The 27761-nt window shown below is 51.3% G+C and overlaps 1 protein-coding gene across 4 annotated transcripts; it reads left to right on the forward strand.

Moving 5' to 3' along the window:
- Nucleotides 1-520: 520 nt before the first annotated feature.
- Nucleotides 521-25892, forward strand: Cluh (clustered mitochondria homolog). 4 transcript variants are annotated; one of them, XM_045158284.1, is made up of 26 exons: nt 521-670; nt 8362-8564; nt 9337-9508; nt 11414-11557; nt 11728-11852; nt 11940-12094; nt 12182-12307; nt 12606-12753; nt 12893-12985; nt 14208-14902; nt 15731-15954; nt 16131-16235; nt 16380-16480; nt 17138-17290; nt 17370-17432; nt 17537-17781; nt 18041-18125; nt 18275-18428; nt 18507-18646; nt 19908-19988; nt 20065-20190; nt 20273-20394; nt 20654-20747; nt 20835-20969; nt 21054-21127; nt 24418-25892. In XM_045158284.1, exons 1-26 carry the CDS (start codon nt 571-573, stop codon nt 24605-24607), a joined length of 4053 nt encoding a protein of 1350 aa, XP_045014219.1. In that variant the 5' UTR covers nt 521-570; the 3' UTR covers nt 24608-25892. The 4 variants fall into 4 exon arrangements, with proteins under 4 accessions (XP_045014219.1, XP_004667894.2, XP_045014220.1 ...); XM_004667837.2 differs by having other exon boundaries at nt 16134-16235; XM_045158285.1 differs by lacking the exon at nt 521-670 and adding an exon at nt 7650-7771.
- Nucleotides 25893-27761: the final 1869 nt, after the last annotated feature.

Raw genomic sequence — 27761 nt, forward strand, 5'->3', positions numbered from 1 at the left:
GCCCGCACATCCTCCTCACTAATTCACCCACACCCCAGTCCCTTCCCTTCGGTGGGAAAGAATTCCCTAGATGAGGAGGACGCCGAGGGTCACGCTAAGCACCGCGGAGGGCCACGCGCGCGAGCGCACGCAGACCTGCACTAGAAAGCAGGGGAGCCCTGGGGGAGGGGAAGGTAAGCAATGGCAGTCCTAGACAAGTCTCCACCCAAGGTCACCGCGCCCGTCCGACGGCCAGCGAACCGCAGGGACGTCTCGCGGCCCCGCCCCTCTTGGGGGCCGAAGCTTCTTTCCTTCGAGTCAGGATACGTCGCCTTTAAGGCATTCAAGACAGTCGCTGCGTTGGTGGACGGGCTTGGAAGCGCCGGCGTGTTTTGTCCCTCGCGGGCCTCCGTGGGCCGGGCCGGGCGCGAGGGCGGGGCAGGGGAGCGGCGGCGGGGTCAAAGGCTACAGCGCGCACCACGTGGGCCGGTGACTCCGTCCTTCCCGCAGCGGCCGCGGCGCGCAGGGCACTTGGGTTAGTGGCGCGGCGGGCGGCGCGTACAGCCGAGCCGGACGCCTGCTCCCGCCACCATGGTGATCAAGACGGACGAATTGCCAGCGGCCGCGCCGGCCGACAGCTCCAGGGAGCATGGCTCGCAGGCCGGGGGCAAGGGGCGACCAAGCGCGGCTGGTGAGGGGGCCGGGGCCAGTGGCGGGCGGGGTGCGGGGAGGGGAGTCGGACCAGGCCGGGAGGGCGGGTTCGAGACTTGGCGGGGACCGTAGCCTTCCCTCCGCGCCCGGCTCGGCTGCATCTCACTGAGCCCTTCGCTGGGCCACCCCCGCCCTGAAGGTCACCTTCACTGTCGCCCCCAGCCGAGTCCCTGGCTTCGCACGTGGGGTCCTGGAAGGGCCGTCGCGGCGGACACACGCGCGTCAGATCGCGGGGACACGTGCGCGCACACGAGGTTCCTGGGTGCGCTGCCGCCGCAGACCGATGGAATCGGCGGCCCCACCCCCTCCTCCGGGGCCGGGGAACCCTGTGGGCTGGGGTCACTGACACTTGTAGCCCAACCTCCCTCCGGATCTCTGCGTCAGGATCCTAGACACTCCCCGGGTGGCAGGGCTGCAGCCCCGCGTGACAGGCTTAGTTTGATGCTGCCCATGCTTGCTCGGTGGGAAGAGCGTAAATTGAGGTGTGTGTGGCGGCGGCGGCGGGGGGGGGGGTGGTCTTAACCTCATTCACAGAGAAAAGAACTTACTTAATCCTAGGTTTTCAGGCTGTCATCTTTGCCCCTTTAGGTGTTGGTCTCTGCCTGACTTGAGGGGTCTGCTTGTGTATGGGGGCAAAGCCAAACTCCTTGGCAGGGGGAGGTGTTTGTGCCAGAACTTGATCATTAACCTGCCTTATTGCGAAAAGTGGGTCAGACCAGAGCTGCTGTTTTTTAAGGCAAAGGTCATTAGTGTGGAGTGGAGCTCCCAGCGCTCTCCCGTGGGGGCTGTGTGATAGTGGCTTTGGGGAGTGGCCACGGCTTGTCTAGGAGTGGGGCCTGCTTTTCTTTCATTTTGCTTGGTCCCTTTAGTTATTATTTTTTTCATCATGTCTCACACTCCATCCTTGAGGCTGGAATCCCCTGTCCAGATCCTCACTTGTCATTTTCCCCAAAATTTCCTCAGGGCCAGACATTACTGCCTTGGGTGACAGTAGGAGTGCAGACCCACTCCTTTTTATTAAAAAATATATTTTTTGTTCATTTATTTGATACAGAAAGTTTTATGGGTGCACCTAGCCCTCTTGCCACTGCATATAAACTTTTTTTTTTTTTTTTTTTTTCCCCAAGGTAGGGTCTCACTCTAGCCCAGGCTTACCAGAAATTCACTGTGTAGTCTCAGGCTTGCCTACTTCAGCCTCCCCAGTGCTGGGATTAAAGATGTGCACTACTATGCCAGGCACAAACTCTTGATGGATGTGCCACTTTGTGCATCTATATGGCTTTATGTGGATACTGGGGGCTAGGACCCCAGGCAGGCAAGTTTCTTTAGCCACTGAGACATCTCCTCAGTCTCTGCAGACCCACTCTTACTTGCTGTTCCCTTCAACTCTTAGTGGGGACTTTGAGTAGAGGTGGGCATAACATTGGCTAGGCGATCAGGGTTTGTTCCCTGTCACAGCATATTTACCTTGAGGTGGGGCCTGGTACTGTGGCAGCCCTGCTGATTGCTTGGACAAGGCCAGGGTTTGGACAAAACAAGAAATGGTGAAAAGCGCAGCATACCAGGCTTTGCTCTGATGAGGTTCTGAAGTCTATGAATAGTCTGGGTAAGAGGAGTTGGGGCTGGCTGCGTTCCCCACCCCCAGCAAAGAAACTTGAAGATATGAGGGGACTTGTCTAAAGTCATAGGCATTTCATTGTTTAGGGCAGCACTTGAATTTCCAGCTCATGGTCAGTGTACCAAGGCTACCTCAGTTTGGCCCAGAGAAAGCTGGGACAGGCATGTTCGTTTGGATCATGTGCTATGAATCAAGGGCTGAGGAAGGGAGAGTAGATGAGGATTTCTGAGTGCCCAGTGAAGTCCCCTTCTCAGCCCTGTGTGCAGAGGGGCGCCTTCTGGGGGAAGGATCTTGTCTGCCATGTCCCTGGGAAGATAGCTGGGACTCACATTACAGCCAGCCTGGTCTGTTCAAAGGAGGGAGCCTTAATGGAGACCCCTAACCCCACCCTAAGCAGGATCCTGAAAGAGTGTCAAAACCTGGGCCCTGTTCTCAGCCCCAGCTCGGGAAGGCTTCTTCAGCACCCTTAAGGAGGAGGGGTTTAAGGCAGGCAAAGGTCGCTTACCTTCTTAGGAATAGAACAGCTTTTAGGGGTTAAGAGAACAGGCAGGTTTTTCAAGTTCATGGTGGTGTGTCAAGTTCCTTCTGTATAGGGGAGGGCTCCCTAGAGTTGAGGCCCAGGGGAGAGTAGAAAGGGGCTGGCAGACTGAGGAGGAGTTTAGGGGCTTACTTGCTCCCCAGCAGGATCCTAAGACTCTTCACTTGGATAGAGTCTGGGCAGACAGGAAACCAGCCTGGAAGGCCTTCTTCTTGCCCAAATGGGATAGAAAAAAGAAACAGGCATTCTTATTACCAGGTCTTCCATATGTGGCCTACCTGCCTCTGTCCTCTTGTCCTGAAGCCTTGGGTTCCTAGAATGGGGTGATAAGCTTATTTTTTAAGTTTCTTTTATTTGAGAGAATCGGGGGGGGGGGGGTGGAGAGAATGGGCATGCCAGGGCCTCCAGCCACTGCAAACGAACTCCAGACGTATGCACCAACATGTGCATCTGGCTAACGTGGGTCCTGGGGAATTGAACCTGGGTCCTTTGGCTTTTCAGCAAATAAATGCCTTAACCACTAAGCCATCCCTCCAGCCTGGTGATAAGCTTTTGGGGCCCTACTTCCTGCTGAGGCCTTGGCTAGGGCGTGGCCAGACCCTGGCAGGTCTCCTAAGACTGTGAAGCTGGGGAAGCACACAGGCTCTCTGGGATGACCTAAGGCTCCTTTCTAATGCCTGTCTTCTCTCCTCCAGGCCAGGATAGGACATGCTTTGCCTCTTAAGTGCTCACTTGCATCAAGTGCTGTTTGGGCAGCTGTTCCCACTCTGCAGAGGACTGCCTTCTCTTTCCCTTCTCCCTAAACAAAGCCTAGGCATTTTGAGGCGCCCCTGGGATATCCTGTGGCCTGTACTATGTACCTCCTGAGCTAAGTCCTTAGGCTTCCAGGAGGAAGGCACTGCTGCAGCTTGGTCCCCCAGGGGGTGTGGCAGTGAATTTTACCCAGTTGAAGTGGCACTCAGAGGCATGAGCCTGGGCTTCTTTTTTTTTTCCCTTTTTTTTCACTTTTTTTCCCCCCTTGATTTGGCTTCACTGTCTCTTGCCTCTGTGATCTTGGACAGCTTGCTTGCTAGCCTTCTGGAACCTCAGTTTCCTTGTATGAGATGGGATGGTGATCTGATTATGGCCCTGCTGGGGGCTGGGCATGGAATGAGCACTGGTTCAATAGGAATTAGAATAAAGGTAGTGTCAGCAATCTCTGGAGTCACTGTGAAGCCCACCCCCCACTGTCCTTGGCCAGGGAACTAGGAGGTGAGCTCTCTCTGGGGATGGCCTACTCCTAGTCGTAGTGTGAGGCCTCGAACCCATCCTGGGGCTGAGGAAAAGCCAAGGGTCTGTTCAGCCGTCCCTGAAGACTAGAGGGGAAGGGGCCTGAAGTGAGAGCCTGGCGCTTCCCACACCCATACTGGTTAGTATGGATGCCAGAGCAATCCTGACTGGGCCCTGGCAACAAGTCAGAGGCCCTGGGAAGGCACCCTGGCGAGGCTGGGCATGCTTCTCCATGGCCCAACAGCCTTCAGCCTCTTGCTGCCAGCTCTCTTTTCCCCAGGGGAGACATTTGATTTTCTTCTGCCAGCGCACAGGCTACTGGGAAGGGAAAAGGGAGCCTGCCAGCTTCTTGGTGCAGCCTGGGGTATGGGTGCAGTTGTGCTCTGGGAGACTGGGGGCCCATCCCCCTCACCACAGCCAGTGACTCTCAGGAAGGGGCTAGCTGCCAGGTCACCTGCAGGGGGCAGCAGGAGCCAGAGGCCTCAGTCTCTAGACCCAGGAGGAAGGCACAGTGCTCAGTGTCTGGGACTGGTGTACGAGGGGGGGGGGGTGGCCTTCTCATGGCTTGGGCCCGGGTCTGTGCCAGCTGTTGTAGACAGCTGGCTGAAGTGGTCTTGCCCAGTACCACTGGAGTTGGAACGGAGGAGAGTTCCCCCCTACTGGGCTCTGCTCCTGCCACCCAGTCCCCCAGGCCATCCATCCTGAGGGGTCCAGGTATCCAAAACGCTGGGTTCTCCTGCTCCCCAAATGGGTTTGCCAACAATGCCCTTCTTTCTGGTGGGCATAGGGAGATGGGCCTGAGCACTGACAGCAGCTTCCCCTGGGGTCCTGGAGCCACTGGGGCCTCCTGGCCCACAGCCGTCCTTCTGGCCGACCTTGAGCAGAATGCGAGGCAGGGGGAGTGTGCCCTTCCCAAGGCTGCTCCAGTAGGCCTGGCCCCGCTGAAACCCGAAGCCAGCTGGAGCTCCAGCCCTGGGCCTACCAGCTGTACTAGGACAAGGGTAGCAGCAGAGGCCGGAACCGAGGGCACAGGCAGCATTGAGCCTGTGCTGGAGCACGGGCGGCCTCACTCCTGCGGCAGTCCTGAGACTGCAGGGCCTACGAGAGTACAACTGCTGACCACACCAGGTGGGCTTTTGGGGCTGTGTTGACCTGATGACTGAGCAAAACAATCACTTATTCCTAATCTGGGGGTGGGGACCTCTTGAAGGAGGCCAGGACTGGCTATCTTGGGGGAGGATGCCTTTGGGGAACTAGTCCCATTCCCTTGAATCTGACCAGGGATTAGGTACCCTCAGGATGCAGGGCCCCGGGCTGGAGAGAGCTTGCCTTTTTTCTATCCTCTTTCTTGGTCTTCCCCCTTTTCCAAACACCCTAAGGAACATAGTCTGCCATTTGAGGTCCAGATCTTTGACTGTCCACTTTGAGAAGGTCAGAGCTCAAAACTGCTGCTTTGAGGGCTGGAGAGGTGGTTTAGCAGTTAAGGCATTTGGCCTGCAAAGCCTAAGGACCCAGATTTGGTTCCTCAGTTCCCATGTAAAGCCAGATGCATACCATGGTCCATGCATCTGGAGTTTGTTTGCAGTGTCTAGAAGCCCTGGCATGCACATCTTTATCCCCGCCCCAAATAAATAAATTTTTTAAAAACTGCTGCTCGCTGGGCTTGGTGGCACATGCCTTTAATCCCTGCACTGGGGAGGCAGAGGTAGGAGGATTGCCATGAGGTAGAGGCTACCCTGAGACTATATAGTGAGTTCCAGGTCAGCCTGAGCTAGAGCAAGACCCTACCTCGAAAACCACAAACAAACAAACAAATCCTGCTGTTCTGTATGAGAGTGGGGTGGGGCAGGGCTTTCCATCTTCTCCCTCTATGCTGACAGCTTGCCAGTCCACACAGCCATCCTCAGGGACACATTAGAGAGAATATGTGCACCCCTCTTTGATCTCAGAAACCTGGCTACTTCTGCCCTCCAAACCTGTCTGCTTTGTCCTTAGAACCAGGCAAGTGTTCACCTTGGGGGTGGGCCTTCTCAGGGCCGGGGCTTCCCTGTCAAGGGCTGCTTGGCACTGGAAGGGGCAATTTTGCACCCTGGAGTTGTTGAGCATGTGGTTTGGACAGCATGTGGTAGGGTCAGAGGGTCAGGACACACCCTGTTACTGGAGGTCTGTCCTGACTAGTTTTGTGGATAAATGAGTTGTGGGGAAACTTTCGTTTACTCTGACTTGGTGGCCATGGGCTATGCTCTAAATCTAGCTGGGCCTCAGTTGCTCTTATTTGGGAAAAGGGAGTAGGGACTATATCTGAAATCTTGGCAGCCCAATTTACCAACACATTTGAGAGATTCAGGGAAAGGGAAGTTGCTTCTCCCTGAGTCAACCAGTTTGCCTCTGTGTTGGGCCAGCCTCCTTGCCTGAGGCTTCTGGTCTATGAATGGAGAGTATACAGCCTTGGCTGGGTAGGGAAGGGCCCCTGGAGTCTGGATGGGCCAGGCTGAAAACTGGAGCATAGCTATCTTGTCAGGACAGGGATCTTGCCCTGCTCAGAGCTGGGACATTGGGGCTGCAAGCCAAGGGGGCTAGCCTGGCAGATGCTGGGGCTGAGGTGCCTGTTTGCCAAATGGGCATTCAGGCAGGTCTATGTTTAGCTGGACGGTTCCTGAGAGGAGGATCTTGGCTCCCCCAGCACTGGAGGGCCTCTTCTTTGTTCCCTTTAGTGCCTGGAGAGAAATGGGAAGTTTTGTCATCTGCTCTACTCTCTGCACAGCATGTGAGTTGGGTGATATTCACTGGATTTGAATATAGGCTTATAGTAATTAATTTTGGGTGCCTTTTTATTGAGCCAGGAAAAGACAGAAGGTGATATATAGAGCTGGTGGTATGAACCAGAATGCAGCCATCTTGGAGGCAGTGCATGTCTTCTGGCAATGATGGGGCTGCTAATTCTGACATCAAGGGGTTGTTTGGACAGGGTTTGGAGAAAAGAGTTTAATCACCTGGACCTTAAGGATGAGTTGGAATTTGTCTAATGGGAACAACATATGATCTGGCAGAGGCTGTAGAATAGTTTAGTAGGGGCAATTCAGTGGTATACAGGGGAGGGAGGAAGACACAAGCCAAAGCACAAAAGGGAAGGAAGGGAACCAGCAGAGCTGAACTGACTTTAGGTAGGTGCCTGGGAATTGCTAGCACAAGATGACAGCTTGTGAAGAGCGGGTTATTAACAGGGTTCCAAGTGGCACTCTGTTTTTTCCATCCTCTCCCCTTTGGTTTTTTGAGGTAGGGTCTTGCTGTAGCCCAAGCTGACCTGGAATTCACTATGTAGTCTCAGGGTCGCCCTGAACTCACAGCAATCCTCCTTTCTTTGCCTTCTAAATGCTGGGATTAAAGGGATGTACCACCATGCCTGGCCAAAATGGCACTCTTTTTTTTCTTCGTTTTTCCTGACTTATTTATTTACTTATTATTTATTTATTACAGGCAGAGAGAATGGGCGGCCTCTAGCCATTGCAAACGAACTCTAGACGCATCTGGCTTGCGTGGGACCTGGAGAATCAAACCTGGGTCCTTAGGTTTCTTAGGCAAGCACCTTAACCACTAAGCCACTCTCCAGCCCTCGAAATGGCACTCTTGAAGTTGGAGAATTGTCTGCACTAAAGGCATGGCTGCAGAGGCTGTCACTCATGGGTCAGGTTGGGCATTGAGGTTGGGTGACTAGGTAGGGGAAAGGACTTACAGAACAGAGACTGGTCTGTATGGGATGAATTCTATCCTGACAAGATGAGCCTTTGGTAGTATCTAAGGGATAGTTACATGTTGATGCCTGGGTGACAGTTGTCTCCTTTGAGAAGTTTGAGTCAGGCCAACACTGGCCATATGAGCTTACAAGCAGAGGGTATTTGAAGGCATAGGAGAGGTGAGGTGATGTGAGATGAGGAGAGATTGGGGCACAGCCCACAGCTGAGGACTGTTGAGAGGATAGAATTAGAAGAGGTGGGGGAGAGTGTTTTGTTGGGTGGAAGTGAGCAATGGTGTAGTTGCTGCTAGATGATGCCCTTTATACTGAATATGGCACTGTGGGGAAGTGTTTTGGTCATTGTACTTAGGAGGAACACTGGTTGGGAAGGGAGGTCATAGAATGTGGAAGGAAGTAGTTTATAGAGCACACTCCCAACTGGGTGGGTGAGGCGGGCAGTCCCACCTACCCAAATAGACCCACCTGACTCAGCTTGTTTCTCATCCTTCCCAGAACCCCCCTCAGTCATGTTGTTGAATGGGGACTGCTCAGATAGTTTGAAGAAGGAAGAGGGGACAACTGACCCACCCAGAGAAAATGGACTGGATGAGGGTGAACCTGGAGATGAGACAACTGGACAGGAAGTCATTGTCATTCAAGATACAGGATTTTCTGTGAAGATCCTGGCCCCTGGCATCGAGCCATTTTCCTTGCAGGTAAGATGGAGGAAGATGTGTTGGGGACCAACTTGAGCTTGGAAGGAAGAAGCAGGAGAAGCTGAGGGTGTGGGCTGTGCCTAGGGTCTCGGCTGGCTTGGTGAATGAGGAAATGGAGTCCAAGTTCAAGTCATTGCCCTATTCCTAGAGGACAGACCACCAACAGAGACTGCTGGCCTTATCTAGGTTAGGAATGAGAATATGAGAATGGCTGATGGTATTGGTCCCTGCACTGTCCACCTGTTGCTTTGCCTTCAGGTGAATCCTGTCTTTGGCCAGTGGTTTTGCCAGCTGCCAGTAGGTAGACGGTACTAGGTAATCTTCAAGGACAAAGTCACCCCAGAGGTTCTGCAGGCTGGCAATTCACTGGGGAACCAGGCCGAGCTTCTTAGATTCTCTTTTACCCTCAGGTTCAGACCCTCAGGTTCTACAGCACCCTTCTAGAAGGCCAAAGCCATTTTTTCCTGGAGGCCTTACCATTGCTCTCCATTATCACATCTGCCACAGTACTGCTCAGGGATGGCTCTTGTTCTTCTGGAGCTAGATTCTGTTTAGCAGTCTCACACATGTGCACAAATATGTATGTGTACACATAGGTGCAGATAAACATGGTGTGCTTGGACAAAGCATGGAACTTAAAAGACAAAAAGTAACAGAGTATTTTGGGCATTCATTCTAGGGACCCAGGTATTATAGCCCATGTATATTAGGGTATGACCTTTTCCTTGCCATGTGATTTCTCACCAGGGTGGCTGGGCCTTTTCCCTGACAGGTATCTCCCCAAGAAATGGTGCAGGAGATCCACCAGGTGCTTATGGACCGTGAAGACACGTGTCACCGTACCTGCTTCTCACTGCATCTCGATGGCAACATGCTGGACCACTTCTCAGAGCTACGCAGTGTTGAGGGGCTGCAAGAGGGCTCGGTGCTCCGTGTGGTGGAAGGTTGGTCTAGAAGTTGGTGGCTGCTAGGGGAGGGCCTCACAGTTAGGTCATACAGCACTCTACCCACCTCTCTGCTATCTGTGTCCCAGCTGAGTACATGGAGGTGAGAGTAGAGGACAAATCTGTTCAGACTGTTACACTCTGTCCCTCCACAATATGGCCCACAGGTTAAAGAATAGTCTCAATTCTGAAAATCAAGCCAGTCTTAAGCCAGACTTGAAATCGGCCTATCAAATTCTATATTCTCTCATTTAGGAACCTGAATAAGTTACAGCTCTTGTTGATAAGTCAGGCCCATTGCAGAGCCATCTGCTATGGTGTGGTGAGACTGGTTTGGTTATTAAAGAAAAGCCTGTGGTGGCTCCAAGGGAGTTTATCAGGAGCTGTCAGCTTGTTTAAAGAAAATGTGTAAGCCCAGCAGTCGGGAGGTTGAGGCCTAGAGGATTACTATGGGTTCAAAAACCACATGGGCTACAGAATGTGACTATCTCAAAAATAAAAGTAAAAAGAGTAGGAAGAAGATAATGCAAATGTGGAAAAGTCTGAGTTGATCATAGAGCCTTTTTCCACCCTTGCAGAATAACTGTTAATATAATTCTGCACAACACATAGGCAGTGTTGAAGTTGGGGATCCTAGGAGAGCAAGTTTTTAGGCTGTCCCTGAATGAGGACTACCCCAGGAGCACAAGATTAATGCTATGGAGGCCCAGCCATTTCACAGGACTTGAGGTGCCTATGAATTATAAAAAGCAAGTTGCTTTGATGGGCTCTCCAGGCTTATGGGCTTATAAGGACATGTAGGGGAAAGGTCTTTGCAAACAAGAATCCCAGGCCACTAGCAGGTAGGTTTGTGTACTTGGTGACTAGAAACCAGCTTATGGACTCATAGTGTAACCTTTTTATTTTCCCCTGAAGTAGGGTCTTACCTAGCCCAGGCTGACCTTGAATTTACGGCAGTCTTCCTACCTTGGCCTCCTGAGTGCTGGCATGTGCCATTATGCCTGGTCTTTTTTTTTTTTTTTTTTTAATTTATTTATTTGATAGCGACAGAGAGAGAGAGAGAAGCAAGAGAGAGCGTGGGAGAGAGAATGGGCATGCCAGGGCTTCCAGCTACTGCAAAGGAACTCCAGACACGTGCGCCCCCTTGTGCATCTGGCTAATGTGGGTCCTGGGGAATCTAGCCTCAAACTGGGGTCCTTAGGCTTCACAGGCAAGCACTTAACCGCTAAGCCATCTCTCCAGCACCCCCCCTTTTTTTTTGACACTGTCTCATGTAGCCCAAACTGGCCTTGAACTTGCCATGTAGCTGAGGAAGACTTTGAACTGATTTTCCTGCCTCCATTTTGAAAGTGCAGAGATTCCCACCATGATTGGGCTCATGGTGGAATTTGAAAATGGGAACCTACATTTGAAAATTTAGCCAGGTTGTGGTGGCAGTTGCTTGTAATCTCAGCACTTGAGTGGCAAATGTAGGAGGATTGCTACAGTTTTGAGGCCAGCCAGGGTTGTGTAGTAAGACCCTGTTTCAAACTGCCCTTCCCTTCACTATACAAAAAATAAAAAATACAACGTATGCTACCCAGGAGCTGCAGAGTAGTAGAGTGCCTTGATGCCATACCAGTACAGCAAGAAGAAAGCTGGGTGTGGTGACTCATGCCTATAATCTCAGCACTTGGAAAGCTGAGGCAGGACCATTATCATGAGTTCAAGGACAATCTGGGCTACATAGCTCCAGGACACTCTATAGACTACAGAGAGAGACCATATCTCAAGTAGTCAAAACAAAAAAATCCCTACCCATGACAGCACCCTGCAAACTCCTCTATGATAGGCAAGTTGTTCCTGGTAGGATCTTGGTAATGCCCTGATTCTCTCCTGGTGCCTCCTTTCTAATCCCGTTGACAGAGCCATACACAGTGCGTGAAGCCCGCATCCATGTGCGCCACGTCCGAGACCTGCTCAAGAGTCTGGATCCATCTGATGCCTTTAATGGGGTTGATTGCAACTCCCTGTCATTCCTGAGTGTCTTCACAGACGGTGACTTAGGAGGTGCAGGAGGCATTGAGGCCAGGGGTTGGGCAGAGGGGTAGGGAGCCTGGATATTAAGGGGCTTGAGGCCAGATATAACCCACAGTTGGCTGGGGTTGAGGCATACCAGGGCCATATTGAGTCAGGGAGACAGTTGGCCTCTGGCTGACCACCAGCCTCGGGTCCCTCAGACAGCGGGAAGCGGAAGAAGGGTTTGGAGATGGACCCCATCGACTGCACACCACCTGAGTACATTCTGCCGGGGAGCCGTGACCGGCCACTCTGTCCCTTGCAGCCTCAGAACCGTGATTGGAAGGTAGGACTCCCAAGGAGCAGGGATGCAGTAAGACTTGGTGGGAGAGCACCAAGAGAGCTTGCACCTTATGCTTGTTCATTACTGTAGCCTCTGCAGTGTTTGAAAGTGCTCACCATGAGTGGCTGGAATCCGCCTCCTGGCAACCGCAAGATGCATGGGGACCTCATGTACCTGTTTGTGATCACTGCTGAGGACCGGCAAGTTAGCATTACTGCATCCACACGAGGCTTCTACCTAAACCAGTAAGTCCTTCCTGCCCTCCCACCCCTCTGGCCCATGTGCATTGTTCCTTGTTATGGATACCTGCTCAGTGATCCCTCTCCCTGCAGGTCCACAGCCTACCACTTCAACCCCAAGCCTGCCAGCCCCCGTTTCCTCAGTCATTCCCTCGTGGAGCTGCTCAACCAGATCAGCCCGACCTTCAAAAAAAACTTCGCTGTGCTGCAGAAGAAAAGGTAGCACCTTTGTGCCAATTCTGCCCTGCCCTCCTTCCTGTCAAACAGGCTGTGACTTAAACCTGCTGGCCTGAACATCAGTACCTCTGCCTGAAGAAATGGTGCTCTGGTGCCCAAGAACCCCTGTTTAAGGGGCGGCAGCCCTGAGAGAGGTGCCTATTGGCTAGTATCTTTACTTCAGGGTGGCATCTTGGGTAGGAGATGCTGGAGCATTGCAGGACTCAGAGAACCAAAAGCCCACAGCTTGGCCCTGAGCTTGGAGAGCTGCCCCATTTCCCTACTTCCCCACCTGCCACAGGGTCCAGCGTCACCCGTTCGAGAGGATCGCCACCCCATTCCAGGTATACAGCTGGACAGCACCCCAAGCAGAACATGCCATGGACTGTGTGCGCGCTGAAGACGCCTATACCTCGAGGCTGGGTTATGAGGAGCACATTCCTGGACAGGTGCCACCATCCCTTCTTGGTGTCAGACTGTTACTGGGGTGTAAGGGTCCTGCCCACAGGGAGGTAAATGAAGGAACTTCCTAGAGCAGGTCAGAAGTTACAGGCTTAGCCTACATCTGCCATCCTGGTCCCTCTGCAGACCCGGGACTGGAACGAGGAGCTGCAAACAACACGGGAGTTGCCCCGCAAGAACCTGCCTGAGCGGCTGCTTCGAGAAAGAGCCATATTCAAGGTGACTTAGCTCCTTGGGACTGGCCGGCATCTTCAGGTCCACTGGCATAGGCCTCCTGTCAGTGCCCTGGAGGTGGATCAGGATACCTATAGGGTATCTCACCCTCCATCTTAGCTCCTTTCTCTAGATTCATTGAGACCTTGAGTCCAACCAAAGGATGTAAACCCACCTCTCACTGGGTGTGGTAAAGCCCACCAACCTTGTGCTCTCCACTGACCGACGGTGCACTCACTTGGGGCACACACTACCCTGCTGGGACCCTCCTGGGCAGTAGCATATTGGGATAGGACTTTCAGCTTGCTTGGCTTTAGAAATTGTAAGTAGTGTTATTAAGATTAAATTATAAAAATAAGCCGGGCATGGTGGCGCACACCTTTAATCCCAGCACTCGGGAGGCCAAGGAAGAAGGATCGCCATATGTTCGAGGCCCCCTGAGACTACATAGTGAATTCCAGGTCAGCCTGGGCTAGAGTAAAACCCTACTTTGAAAAAAATAACAAAAAAAAAAAAAAAAAAAAGGAAGGGCGGTTGGTTAAGTACTTTGTGGGTGTAGAAATAGGATCAGAAAGTATGTCTATTCCAGTTTACCTGATGTAGCCTCACACACCCTTTTAATTGCTAAACTCAGATTTTGTTTTCTAAGTAGAAATGTTCAGAGCTGTGTGTGGTGAAGCACACCTTTAATCCCAGCACTTGGAAGGCAGAGATAGGAGGATCACTGTGAGTTCAAGGCCACCCTGAGACTACATAGTAAATTCAGTCAGCCTGGGCTAGAGCAAGACCCTACCTTGAGAGAGAAAAATAAAAAAGACTAAGAAGTAGAAATGTTAAGATTAAAAACATGGTGGCCTTTCCCCACCCCCCTTGTTTTTAAACATTTTTATTTGAGAGGGAGAGAAGAGCAGATAGAGAATGGGCACGCCCGGGCCTCCAACTGCTGCAGATGAACTCCAGACACATGTACCACCTTGTGCATTTGGCTTACATGGGTCCTGGGGAATTGAACTGGGTCCTTTGGCTTTGCAGTCAAGTGACTTAACCACCAAACCATCTCTCCAGCCCTTCTTGCCCTGTCTACATATGGGGAAACAGGCTGGGTTTCCTTGGCTCTTAGGGTAGGTAGGCCTGGCTGCCTCCACCATCAAGGTGAGCTGGGCCAGGGTAGGCTGCACCTTTTGTAGGCAGAGCTTCTCTCATCCTCCCAACCTTGACCCCCTCCCAGGTGCATAGCGACTTCACAGCAGCAGCCACAAGGGGTGCCATGGCGGTCATTGATGGCAATGTGATGGCCATCAACCCCAGCGAGGAGACCAAGATGCAGATGTTCATCTGGAACAACATCTTCTTCAGCCTGGGCTTTGATGTCCGTGACCACTACAAGGACTTTGGTGGAGATGTGGCAGCCTATGTGGCACCTACCAATGACCTGAATGGTGTGCGCACATACAACGCAGTGGATGTCGAGGGGCTGTACACACTGGGCACAGTCGTAGTGGACTACCGGGGCTACCGCGTTACAGCTCAGTCCATTATCCCTGGCATCTTGGAGCGGGACCAGGAGCAGAGTGTCATCTATGGCTCCATTGACTTTGGCAAGACGGTGGTGTCACACCCTCGGTACTTGGAGTTACTGGAGCGCACCAGCCGGCCGCTCAAGATCCTCCGGCATCATGTGCTCAATGACCGCAATGAGGAAGTGGAGCTCTGCTCCTCCGTGGAGTGCAAGGGCATCATTGGCAATGATGGGCGCCACTATATCCTTGACTTGCTGCGCACCTTCCCACCTGACCTTAACTTCCTGCCTGTGCCTGGCGAGGAGCTGCCTGAGGAGTGCACCCGTGCTGGTTTCCCCCGAGCCCACCGCCACAAGTTGTGCTGTTTGCGGCAGGAACTAGTGGATGCCTTTGTGGAGCACAGGTGAGGAGAAATGGTTACTTCATGGCCAGGGCTGCACTGCCAGCGCCAGGCTGGCTGTGTCAGGACCCTAGTGATCAAGGACAATCCTGGAAGGCCCTGTCTTCCCCCGCCTCTTCCCACCTCAGGCCTCTAGGTGCAGAAACTTAGAGGCTGTATGTTAGTCACAAACTATCAAGTGGTCAGTGCAGTAACTCAGCAAAGCAGTGCTGGTCTCTTAGAGTGTCTGGAAATCTGGGGTGTTTTGAAAGTCACAGCGCAAGGTCTGGGAGGTGGAGCTCAGTATGTTAATGATGTTGGAATTTTCCCTGCCTTGTCTTGTCTTCTACCATGATGAACTTTTCAAAATGTTAGTGGCTTCCTGTTACTGTTTGTTGAATCCTCATTGAGAGTCCTTCACCTACCTCTATATACCCCAGCTGGCTTTTTAACTGGGAAGAGCTTGGTGGAATTTTTGTTTGGTTTAATCTTTTTTTTTTTTTTTTAAAGTCTGGGACAGGGTCTTGCTTATATAGCCCAGATTGGACTAGAACTCACAATCCTGCCTCAGCTTCCTTGGTGCTGGTATTACAGATGTGTGCTACCACAGCCTGGTTTTGCCGTGACATGTCTGGCAGTTTCGAGACTGACAGGTGTGCAGTCAAATGTGCATGCACATTGGGCAGACCTTGTCCCCATGCCTACAGGGTGTCTGGCCCCAGCATTCCCTAACTCTTGAAGGGCAGAAGCCTGAGGCCCCGCTCTGGTCGTTGTAGTCAGCTGAAAGTGTCCATCAGGAAAGTCCCAGTGCCCGTGCCCACCTCCTGCCTTGTCCTGCCCGCTGTGCTGTAGGTACCTCCTCTTCATGAAGCTGGCTGCCCTGCAGCTCATGCAGCAGAAGGCCAGCCAAGTGGAGAGCCTCACCTCTATGGAGAATGGTGGTCTTCCTTCCTCAGAGGCCAAGTCGGAAGACCCTCTAGGGTCTGAGACAGGAAGCGAGGAGGAGGGCAGCAGTGCTAGTGGCCTGGCCAAGGTGAAGGAGCTGGCAGAAACCATCGCCTCAGATGACGGCACAGGTGGGGCTGCTGTGCATGTTGGGCAGAGACCGAGCCTGTCCTGGCAGTTGGTCTTCGCCAGAGGTGGCTCATGACCCCAAGAGGCAGTAGACATCCCTGCAGCAAGCTGGAGATGGGGTGAGGTGAGAGGCTCAGGGCACCACAGCCCCACCTCCCATGCTGCCATGTTTTCACAGCAGACCCTCGGAGTCGGGAGGTAATCCGCAATGCCTGTAAGGCCGTCGGCTCCATCAGTAGCACAGCTTTTGACATTCGCTTCAACCCTGACATCTTCTCCCCAGGTAATTGGGGTGATGAGTGCAAGAACCCTGTGGGTAGCCTCAGGCACTTAACAAGCCTGAGGCTGCCCTGCTAGCCCTAGGTGGTGTCTGTCTTGGCCCTGCTGCCCCCTGCCTGGCTCAAGCCTGCTTATTCTTCCTCCCCAGGGGTTCGTTTCCCTGAATCCTGCCAGGATGAAGTTCGGGACCAGAAGCAGTTGTTGAAAGATGCGGCTGCCTTCTTGCTTTCCTGCCAGATCCCTGGCTTGGTGAGGGATGGGCCAAAGGGACAAGTAGGGGCTGTTGGAAGGGACTGTTGGTCTTTAATATATCTCCATCCCTTGACCATGTGTAGAACCTTTTCACTGCTGCTGCTTTAATGCCTCCTGGCCTGTGAGACAGGCAGGGCCCAAGAGATAAAGGAGACATCAGGCACAGGCTATACCCTGCCAAGGCTGGGAGTCTGCTCTCTGAATCCCATATAGCAGAGATCAGGGCCTTCCTGTCCAGCTCATCTCATGGGCTTTTTGCCTAGGGCCCTTGGATAATGGGAATGCTTCACCTAGCCAATAGCTCTGGTTGGGTGCTGTATTTGTGTTAAGACTCTGGAGCCTCCAAGGCTCAGGACAGGGTGATGGTAAAGCTGTGGCTTCTCACATGCTCAGAGGAGACAAGCTGTGCCAACTTTAGATTCTTGGTTCTTCACCCAGGAGCACAGCTTGCTTCCCTGTGACCAGTTGGCTGTTCCGTGTTGTCTCTGCTTGTGTAGAAGGCTGAGACAAATTTCCAGGGCCCTCATACTGCTTTCTCTCCTTCCCTATTTCTGTCTGAGTGCCAGCTCCTTTCCTCAGGGTCTAGGGAAGACCCAGGGGAAAAGGGGTTGAAGCAGAGGGTCTGGGTTGGCTTTGACCTGCTGCAGCCCACAGGTGAAGGACTGCACAGAACATGCTGTGCTGCCCATGGATGGGGCCACTCTAGCTGATGTGATGCGCCAACGTGGCATCAACATGCGCTACCTGGGCAAGGTTCTGGACCTGGTGCTGCGGAGCCCAGCCCGTGACCAGCTGGACCACATCTATGTGAGTGGGGCTTGGGCTTGCAAAATGGGTTGCTGGGGTGGAGGCTTGAGGCCTGATGGATTTACTTTGAATTCCTCAGAAAATTGGCATTGGAGAGCTCATCACACGTTCTGCCAAGCATATCTTCAAGACATATTTACAGGTGCAGTTGCCCCTCTTCAGCTTTGCAGGGTGGTTTGGGTCTCAGAAAGAGTCCTGGGTGGGATCATAGGGCCCTCTTGACTTTGGTGAAAACTTCACTCTCAGGGGGTGGAACTCTCAGGCCTCTCAGCTGCCATCAGCCATTTCCTGAACTGTTTCTTGAGCTCCTACCCCAACCCTGTGGCCCACCTGCCAGCTGACGAGCTGCTCTCTAAGAAAAGAAATAAGAGGAGGAAAAACCGGCCCCTGGGGGCTGCAGACAACACTGCCTGGGCTGTTATGACTCCCCAGGAGCTCTGGAAGAACATTTGTCAGGAGGCCAAGAACTACTTTGACTTCAGCCTCGAGTGGTAAGGACATGGCGGGGTGGGAGGGTAGGTAGTATCCCACATGTGGGGTGTTATTGGTAGTGGGTACAGGGCAATGAAATGAGGACAGGAGGGCAGTGGGTATAGGTGTGCAGGACCATTGGAATGGGGCAGCAGGGCTGGTAGCATTAGCCTAAAACACTGCAGAGCAACAAGTTAGGGGTTTCTGGGGTTACATGAAGAAGCTGTCCAAAAGGTCAGTTTGGTATAACACTGCTCAGGGCCTCTACTCTTACCCCAGTGATTCTGTGGACCAGGCTGTGGAGACCTATGGGCTGCAGAAAATAACACTGCTACGTGAAATCTCCTTGAAAACTGGGATTCAGGTAGGCTCTTTCTCCCAGCTAGGGTCACATGAGTGGGGATTGAGTGCCCTCTTGGGATGCCAGTCTCCCTGTATCCATGCTGGTGAGCTGGGAAGCTCTGGCCTTCTGTGTCCAAGGCTGAGGCTGTGGGTGTTGGGCCCTGTCTCCAGATCTTACTGAAGGAGTATAGCTTTGACAGCCGCCACAAGCCAGCCTTCACCGAGGAGGACGTGCTCAACATCTTCCCTGTGGTCAAGCATGTCAACCCCAAGGCCTCGGATGCCTTCCACTTCTTCCAGAGTGGGCAGGCCAAAGTACAGCAGGGTGCGTGGCCCTGTGGGCTGGGGGAGACGGGGGCTTCCCTGGCCCAGCCCTGACCTTGCCACCTGGACTGCTCTGCAGGCTTCTTGAAGGAAGGCTGTGAGCTCATCAACGAGGCCCTGAACTTGTTCAATAATGTTTATGGAGCCATGCATGTGGAGATCTGTGCCTGCCTACGCCTGCTGGCTCGCCTCCACTACATCATGGGTGATTATGCTGAGGTATGTGGAACATGGCACCCCTGGCTGGGTCAGAGACATACGGGTCCTGGCACTGGGGGCCAGGTCAGGGGCCTGGAGTTGCATTGTTAATGTCTGAATTAACAGGTGAGTCCAGGACTGTGGGACCTGATCCCTTGTTCAGGCAGGGAGAGTGAGGTTCCCCTGGTCTCCTGTGAAGAGCAGGTAGAGTCCAGGGAGCCCTAGAGTCATTTGTTCTGTGAGCTAACCCCACATTGTCCTTGGGAGAACTCAGGAATTGGCTGTTCTCTGCTAAGGTGGAAATGATACATTAGTTACCCTCTTAGAGACAGTGAAATGGGTAAACCCTGAGATCCTGTAAGGAATAACTGCATGATACTGTACCTAGTCTTTGCAGGCACCATGTGGGAGCTGAGCAGGTGTCTGTTGTTATGTTAACATTCTTTGGCCCTGTGTTCAGGCTGTCTCACTGACCCCTTGGCTTTGAGAGGCTGTTTCTGGGGTCAGTATATTTCCCCTTTATCCTTTTGTATAGGTTATTTTTTTTTTAATAAATTTATTTTTTAAATTGACAACTTCCATAATTGTAGATAATAACCTATGGTAACTCCCTCCTCTTTGAAACTCCACTGTATCATATCCTTTCCCCCTCTCAATCAGTTTCTCTTTTGTTTTGATGTCATCATCTTTGCCTCCTATTATGAGGGTCTTGTGTAGGTTGTATCACGCATTGCGAGGTCATGGATATCCAGACCATTTTGTGTCTGGAGGAGCATGTTGTAAGGAGTCCTACCCTTCCTTTGGCTTTCACATTCTTTCTGCCACCTCTTCCACAATAGACCCTGAGCCTTGGAAGATGTGATAGATATTTCAGCCTCTGTGACTTCTTCTCAGCACCATGGTGCCTTCTGAGTCATCCCAAGGTCACTGACATCTGAAAAGAGAAGGTTCTCTAACCAAAAGTGAAAGTAGCATTAATATATAGATATGAACATTAAGAGAAGTGCTTTAGGTTAGAGATTTTTAATAATTAATGTGGAGAAGCCAGGTATGGTGGTGCACCCCTTTAATCCCAGTATTTGGGAGGCAGAGGTAGTAGGATTGCTGAGAATTCAAGGCCACCCTGAGACTACACAGTGAATTCCAGGTCAGCCTGGGCTAGAGTGAGATCCTACCTCAAAAAAAAAACAAAACAAAAAAAAGTAGATCAGGCTGTGTAGGGGCTGCTCAGCCTTTAGGGAGGGCTAATGCCCACCTGAGATTGACCACATCCTCCCCCCAGGCCCTGAGCAACCAACAGAAGGCCGTGTTAATGAGTGAACGAGTGATGGGCATTGAGCACCCCAACACCATCCAAGAATATGTGAGTAGCCACCCTGGGACCAGTACACAGGGGTGGGGCCTGTGGCTGCCCTGACCCACCATGGCCCCACCCACAGATGCACCTGGCTCTGTACTGCTTCGCCAGCAGCCAGCTGTCCACTGCCCTGAGCCTGCTGTACCGTGCCCGCTACCTCATGCTGCTCGTGTTCGGGGAGGACCACCCTGAAATGGCATTATTAGATGTGAGTGCTGGGAACTGGATTAGCAAGGACCAGCCTCTGTACAGGGGAACAAGAACTCACTGGATTCCCCACTTGTTCCTAGAACAACATTGGGCTGGTGCTGCACGGTGTGATGGAGTATGACCTGTCACTGCGCTTCCTAGAAAATGCACTTGCTGTTAGCACCAAGTATCATGGGCCTAAGGCCCTCAAGGTAGCTCTCAGGTGAGACTGTTGCCCAGATCCCCAGAGAACTCCTAGTGGGGCAGCAGTGGGAGTCAACTGTCTTCCTCTGACTCTGAAGAAAAGTCCTGAAGCTCCTCCCCTGCTCTGCATCCCGGCCTTATGTGCTTCCCTTAGGAACTGTCCTGTGGGCAGGACCACAGAATATTACAGAAGATTACTGAGGGATTTAGAGTAGATTCCCCAGTCCCTAGAAGACCCCCACTGTATGTTTCTCCCTCCTTTGCTTCCCATCTCGCAGTCACCACCTTGTTGCCCGGGTCTATGAGAGCAAAGCTGAGTTCCGGTCAGCCCTACAGCACGAGAAGGAAGGTTACACCATCTACAAAACTCAGGTGAGCTTTTGCAGTAGCTGTGGGGGCCAGTCCCATGGGTCATGGCCAGTCTTGATTCCTTTTTGCCTTGGCCATTATCCCCTGTAGTTGGGTGAAGACCATGAGAAGACCAAGGAGAGCTCAGAGTACCTCAAGTGCCTGACCCAGCAGGCCGTGGCCCTGCAGCGCACCATGAATGAAATCTACCGCAATGGCTCCAGTGCCAACATCCCACCCCTCAAGGTATGGTCCTGGGCTTAATGGACAGGACTAGCCCTAGGCTTGCACCAAGCCCCACTCACAACCACCTTCCCCACTGCCCCTCAGTTCACAGCCCCCAGCATGGCCAGTGTCCTGGAGCAGCTCAATGTCATCAACGGCATCCTCTTCATTCCTCTCAGGTGAGTTCCACCTTATCCACAGTCTCATAGCTGGCCTGTGTTTGTTGTCACATTGACTGACAAAATTGAAAGTTGAAGCAGTAAGAGGTTCCTTATGACTCTTGAGATATTTTTGGTAGCTAGAATATAGCTAGATTTACCCCCTACCCATGGTTTTTATTTTATTTATTTATTACTTAATTTATTTAAATATTTGAGAGAGGGAGAAAGGCAGATAGAGAGAATGGATGCTCCAGAGCCTCTGGCCACTGTAAACAAACTCCAGACGCATGCATAATCTTGTGCTTTATGTGATACTGGGGAATCAAACCCAGAGTCCTTAGGCTTTGCAGGCAAATGCCTTAACTGCTATCTCTTCACCCTCCCCCCTTTTCTTAAGTAATTCATTTTGTTATTTACTTACAAGGAAGCACACATAGAGACAGAGTGTGCATGCTAGCCAGGCATGGTGGTATGTGCCTTTAATCCCAGCACTCATAAAGCTGAGGTAGGAGGATCACTATGGGAGACTACATAGTGAGTTCCAGTTCAGCCTGGGTTAGAGCGAGATCCTACCTTAAAAAGAGAAAAAAGAAGAAGAAGAAACAAAAAAGATCTGGGTGTGGTGGCGCACGCCTTTAAACCCAGCACTCAGGAGGCAGAGGTAGGAGGATTGCCCTGAGTTCAAGGCCACCCAGAGACTACATAGTTCAGGTCAGCCTGACCTAGAGTAAAACCCTACCACCAAAAAAAAAAAAAGAGAGAGAGAGAGAGTGAGAGAGGGAATGTGCATGTGCCATTTTTGCTCCTACAAACGAACTCCAGATACATGGGCCACTTGTGCATCTGGGTTTACATGGATACTGAGGAATTGAACATAGGCTTTCAGGCTCTGGAAGCAAGTGCCTGAGCCATGTCACCAGCCCAAGCCTGACTTAAAAAAAATTTTTTTTCTTTATTTTTATTTGAGAGTGAGAAAGAGAGAATGGGTGTGCCAGGGCCTCCAGCCACTGCAAACAAACTCCAGATGCATGTGCCCCTTTGTGTATCTGGCTTTACGTGGGTCCTGGGGAATCAAGCCTCGAACTGGGGAACTGGGGTTTTTAGACTTCACAGGCAAGCACTTAACTGCTAAGCCATCTCTCCAGCCCAACTTATTTTTAATGGGCAGGCCAGGGCCTCTTGCCAGTGCAAACAAACTCCAGACACATGTGCCACCTGTGCATATGGCTTATGTAGGTTCTGGGGAACCAAACTTTAGATTCTTAGAATTCGCAGACAAGTGCTTTAATCTTTTAAGTCGTCTCTCTAGCCCCCATACCTGACTTAACTTTTTTTTTTTTTTTTTTTTTTTTTTGCAAGTGGGCATGACAGGGCCTCTTGCCACTGCATACTATGGATGTATGTGCCACTTTGTGCATCTGGCTTACGTGGGTACTGGGGAATCAAACCTAGGCTGTCAGACTTTGCAAGCAAGCTCCTTTAACTTCTGAGCCATCTCTCCAGCCCTAACTTTTTAGTTTTTTGAGGTAGGGTCTCATTGTAGCTCAGGCTGATCTTAGAATTCACTATGTAGTCTTAGGGTGGCGTTGAACTCATGGCGGTTCTCCTACCTCTTCCTCCCGTGTGCTGGGATTAAATGTGTGCACCACCACGCCCGGCTTCAGCCCCAGCTTTATTTTTTGACTTCCTAAAATGACCCTGGGCTAACATCCTTCTGCCTCAGCTTTTCATCTTAGGATCACAGGTATAGCCTGCCACACCTAGTTTCATTTTTTTTTTTTAAAAAGCCTCAGTGCTTTTAAATTTTTGTTGTTGTTGTTCATTTTTTATTTATTTATTTGAGAGTGACAGACACAGGGAGAAAGACAGATAGAGGGAGAGAGAGAGAATGGGCGTGCCAGGGCTTCCAGCCTCTGCAAACGAACTCCAGACGCGTGCGCCCCCTTGTGCATCTGGCTAACGTGGGACCTGGGGAACCGAGCCTCGAACCAGGGTCCTTAGGCTTCACAGGCAAGCGCTTAACTGCTAAGCCATCTCTCCAGATAGTTTCATTTTTATTTATTGTTTTCAAATTTTTAAATTTTTATCTATTTGAGACACAGGTAGAGAGGGAAGGGTGGGGGGAGATTCTGGGTGCACCAGGGCCTCCAACCGCTGCAAACGAACTCCAGATCCATGCGCCACCTTGGGTCCTTTGGCTTTGCAGGCAAGGGCCTTAACCGCTAAGCCAGCCCTCCAGCCCCTTAGTATTTTATTTGTTTGAGAGGGAGGGAGAGAGAAAGAATGAGAATGGGTACACCAGGTCTCCAGCCACTGCAGACACGTGCACCACCTTGTGCATCTGGTTTCTATGAGTCCTGAGGAACCGAACCTGGTTCCTTTGGCTTTGTAGGCAAGTGCCTTAACTGCTAAGCCATCACTGCAGCCCCATTTTTATTTTTACACAGAATTATAGTATACCCATTTTTTTTTTTTTTTTTTTTTTTTTTTAATTTTGAGGTAGGGTCTTACTCTAGCTCAGGTTGACCTGGAATTCACTATGTAGTCTCAGGCTTGCTTCAAACTCATAGCAATCCTCCTACCTCTTTCTCCCAAGAGCTGGGACTCAAGGTGTGCACCACCGTGCCCCTGGCTTGTTTGTTTTTTGTTTTGAGACCTGTTTCACATGCCTCCATCTTCCAAGTGCTGGGATTATAGCCATAAGCCAGTATGCCCAGTGATTTTTATTTCTTTCTTAAGATAATAATGTATGTTGGTGGTCTTTCATAGCTAGTACATAAAAAGTGGCTCAGCTTTTCCTTGAGCTGCTCTTTCAATGGAGGGATGGTGTATCTTATAATTAAAAGGCAGATCTTTGGATTCCCACAGTGCTGCTTTGGGATTTTCTCCCTCCTCCACTTCCCAAATGGAGGAGATGGTGCTGGTGGGCTTTGTTTTGGTGTTTTTTTGTTTTGTTTTTCTCACTCTATAGTCTCAGGGTGGCCTCCCAACTCACAGCTGTCTCCTGAGTGCTGGGGTTCCAGCCTGTTTTTGTTTGTTGTCTGCTATTGGAGAGGCCAGGGGACACAGCAGTTTGAACTGGGAAGGGGAAGAGGGTTCTGTGAGTGGGTGTCGCACCTTAGAAGGCTGTGTCAAGAGCACTTAATGGGTATTACTGCCTCTGGAAGAGAAATGCCTTTTCCATATGTCCCACTGGTTAGGGCACGGAACTATATCATGCCTTAAATGTTAATGTAACTGAAGTCAGCAGGATGGCAGAAAGGCTCAGGCTGCTCTGACCCCTACCTTCACCCCTATTTTCCACTCAGCCAAAAAGACTTGGAGAACCTGAAGGCCGAGGTGGCACGCAGACACCAGCTCCAAGAAGCCAGCAAAAACAGGGATAAGAACGAGGAGCCCATGGCCACTGAGCCTGAGCCAGCAGGGCCCCCAGAGGACATGGGCTCTCAGCCCCAAGCTGCCAAGGAGGACCCTTCTTCCCCAAGTTTGCAGGGATAGAAAGGGAGATGGACAGTCAGCAGCCCCGTTAACCAGCAATCCAGACTCCAGGAGAAGAGAGTGTGCCCTACAGATGGGGAGAGGAAACCAGTCCCTCTTCTTCCACTTTCCACCCCACCCCACCCCAGCATCCTCTTCGGACCCTGGCCTGGTCTGCCTGCCCTCCCCCCAAAGATGTTTTTGCACTTGTTTGATGAATATACAATTGGCCTAATTGGAGAGACATGGAGTGTATAGGCATCGGCTCCAGCTGGGGGGCAAGTACCCCTCAGACCCCCGTCCTCAAGCAGGTGTGTATGAGTGTCCATGTCCATGAATGTCTTGCTCTTTCCCTCCTACATTGTATATAGCCCCAGTCAATTCTGAGTGGATGACATGCAGATGCAATTTCTCAGGTCATTGTATGTTTGACATTATGGCTGCTGCTTTTGCTGCCACTAGCCCTGGGCCAAGCTTGGCTTAAAGTAATGTTTAAGCCAAAAAAAGTTTGGGGCTTTCCTGTGTCCTGGGAGGGGGAGCCACAGCTCTGTGGAAGAGCTGGAGGACTGGGGTACACTTTAGGTTTGTGGCAAGATGAGAGCTGCAGTGGCTTTACTTAACTGTGATGGGGCTTGGCCTGACTGTTGCTTCTGATGAGGGGAACTGGCCAGCAGTGGAGGGTCTCCAGACAACTATGTGCCTGGCCCTCCCTGTCCGTCCTTGGCCTAAGCAGAAGGCACTGCGACAGGCTTTGACTTGTGTCCCTGATCCTGGTACCTCAGGTGGGCATAACCTTGGGGGCCACAGTCTGAATGTATCTTTCTCCCCATTTTAACCTGAGCTGCCTAACGCACAGTAAGGGAAGGTTTGGGAGGTGATGGGTTGGGGACCCAGGGCTGACTCCTGGGGAAAGTACCAGGTACATGAGTGATCATCACCTCTGTGGAGCCAAGCTCCCTACCTGGTCCTTGCCACACAAGCACCTTCTACAGAGTAGCTCTGGGGGTTGGGAGGGTCCCCCACTGCCCCTGCCATTTCCTGTCCTCCCACCTGCCTGTATTGCTTCTCTGCTGTCCCAGGAGGTGATGGCCAGCTTGAGAGACTGAGGGAGCCATTCCAGGCAGGGCCTCTGCTTAGGGGCTTTGCTGGAGCCGCTAATGGGTAGCTTCTGTCCAGGCACCTTGTTTCAAAGGGAATGGGCATCTAGTAAGTGAGGCATCCCCACAGCTGATCAGGAACTTTTTCTTGTTTTTAAACCATCACGTTTTCATTTCACATTGGAATAAAGTGAGTTTTTGAAACCTGCTGCCCCAGCCTCACCTGTGTGCTCTGTAAACCAGTCTTCTGAGTACAAGACTGTCTAAAGAAATGTTACCAGAAAAAAAAAAAAAAATCGAAAAATAAAGGGGGCTGGAAAGATGGCTTAATGGTTAAGGCGCTTGCCTGCAAAACCTAAGGACCCAGGTTTGATTCTCTAGGTCCCACATAAGCCAGATGCATAAGGTGGCTCATGCATCTGGAGTGTGGTTAGAGGCCCTGGTGCGCCCATTCTCTCTCCCCCTTTCTGTCTCAAATAAAAATAAAAAACAATGTTACCAGAATATGTAGTCAAAGTCATGCTTATTGAGTCACTGATGTGGGAGGTGAGTTGGTGGAGTTCCAGCTACTTAGCCTAGGGGTTAACTCATGGACTTATCATACAGATGACAAAAAAGCTTGCCAGGTGTAGGGGTGCACACCTTTAATCCCACTAATCCAGGAAGGCAGGATTATTGTCAGTCTGGGACTAGAGTGAGGTCCAGGTCGGTCTGGGCTAGAGAGATAGACGACCTCAAAGAAACTCCCCCCCCCCCCGCAAAAAAAAAAAAAGAAAAAAAAAAAGAGCAGGTAGGAGGTGGTGTTGGGGGAGGAGGGACAGGTCCTGAGCACACTGGACTTAACATACTGGACATCTGTCTCTATCCCATCTCTGATGTGGCAGAAAGATTAGGCAGCACTCCCCAGAGCTTGGAGTGCTCACAAACTTGAGAACTGAGTTTGCCATAGTGAAAATTCAGTGCCAACTTTTGGAGGGTTAGCAAAGTAGAGGGACCAACTAGCTGGACTGTGGAGGTGAGACCCCCTCCCCCAAGCCTTATGTGTAGATACTTGAATGCCTTTTGGCAACCCTAGCTCCCCTTGAATTTTTTTGAAGGCTTGGACATGCCTTTTAGTGTCTTCCTTGAGATTTTATTTTGGAATAGGGTCTTGCTGTGTAGCCCAGGTTGACCTGGAATTCACTATTCAGTCTCAGTGTGTCCTCCAACTCAATCAATAATCCTCCAACCATGGCCTCCCAAATGCTGGGATTAAGGGTGTGCACCATGAGACCTTAATACTTTTTAGACAGAATGGGCCTCTAGCCAATGCTAGGATTAAAGGTTTGCACCACAAAGCCCGGCCCAAATTTCTTTAGTGAGAAGTTGAATTATATCAGCAGTTCTCAACCTTGAGCCTGCCTCTAGACTATTTAAAAGAAATGTTAATTAGCTGGGTGATACTGGTTCTTTACTAAGACTGAGGTAGAACACCCTAGAACCTCCAACTCCTATGTGACACTGATTTTGCAGTCTTTGGCTCAGAAGAGTATCTGTTGGAGGATTATGTTATATCAAAGGTGAGAATTTCAGCACACAAGCCAATTCAGATATGGCCATGAATCCTGGAGGAAGGTCAATGTCTGACTACCACTGGCTTTGATACAGCTAGAAGGTGGCCTGGCCCAATGACAAGATGCTCTCAGTGGTGGGTATGGTTGAGGAGCTCCACAAGGAAAATGAGTTGGGAAGGCTATTCCCAACACAAGGAAAGTGGCTGGTCTGTAAGAGCACTTGTCCTTTTGTGCATGAAAGAAAGCTGCAGACTTCTTTCTGCAGACACTAAGGACACAGATGAGGCAGGACAGCCATAACAGCACATAGAAAGCTGTTGTGCATCTGGGGCAAGGATAAAACTTTTGAAAACATTAAGTATGTTTATGGATCCTAGGTAAGAGAATGCCAGATAAATGGCTCACTCACTAGTAACAAAGGGAGTAGGATACTCTTCACTACATTTGAGTCTGTGTTAGGAGCTGTAAAAATCTTTCTGTTCAACTATCTGGCACATGACTGCAGCTACCCAATCTAGCCAGTTC

This window comes from Jaculus jaculus, chromosome 9, assembly GCF_020740685.1.
Source record: "Jaculus jaculus isolate mJacJac1 chromosome 9, mJacJac1.mat.Y.cur, whole genome shotgun sequence".
Taxonomy (NCBI): domain Eukaryota; kingdom Metazoa; phylum Chordata; class Mammalia; order Rodentia; family Dipodidae; genus Jaculus; species Jaculus jaculus.

Bases quoted from the DNA above. Each gene is read 5' to 3' on its own strand.
- Cluh (XM_045158284.1), top strand. From the start codon at position 571: ATGGTGATCAAGACGGACGAATTGCCAGCGGCCGCGCCGGCCGACAGC. The intron at 671-8,361 runs GTGAGGGGGCCG...CATCCTTCCCAG, and splicing joins GGGGCGACCAAGCGCGGCTG to AACCCCCCTCAGTCATGTTG. The intron at 17,782-18,040 runs GTAAGGACATGG...CTCTTACCCCAG, and splicing joins TTTGACTTCAGCCTCGAGTG to TGATTCTGTGGACCAGGCTG.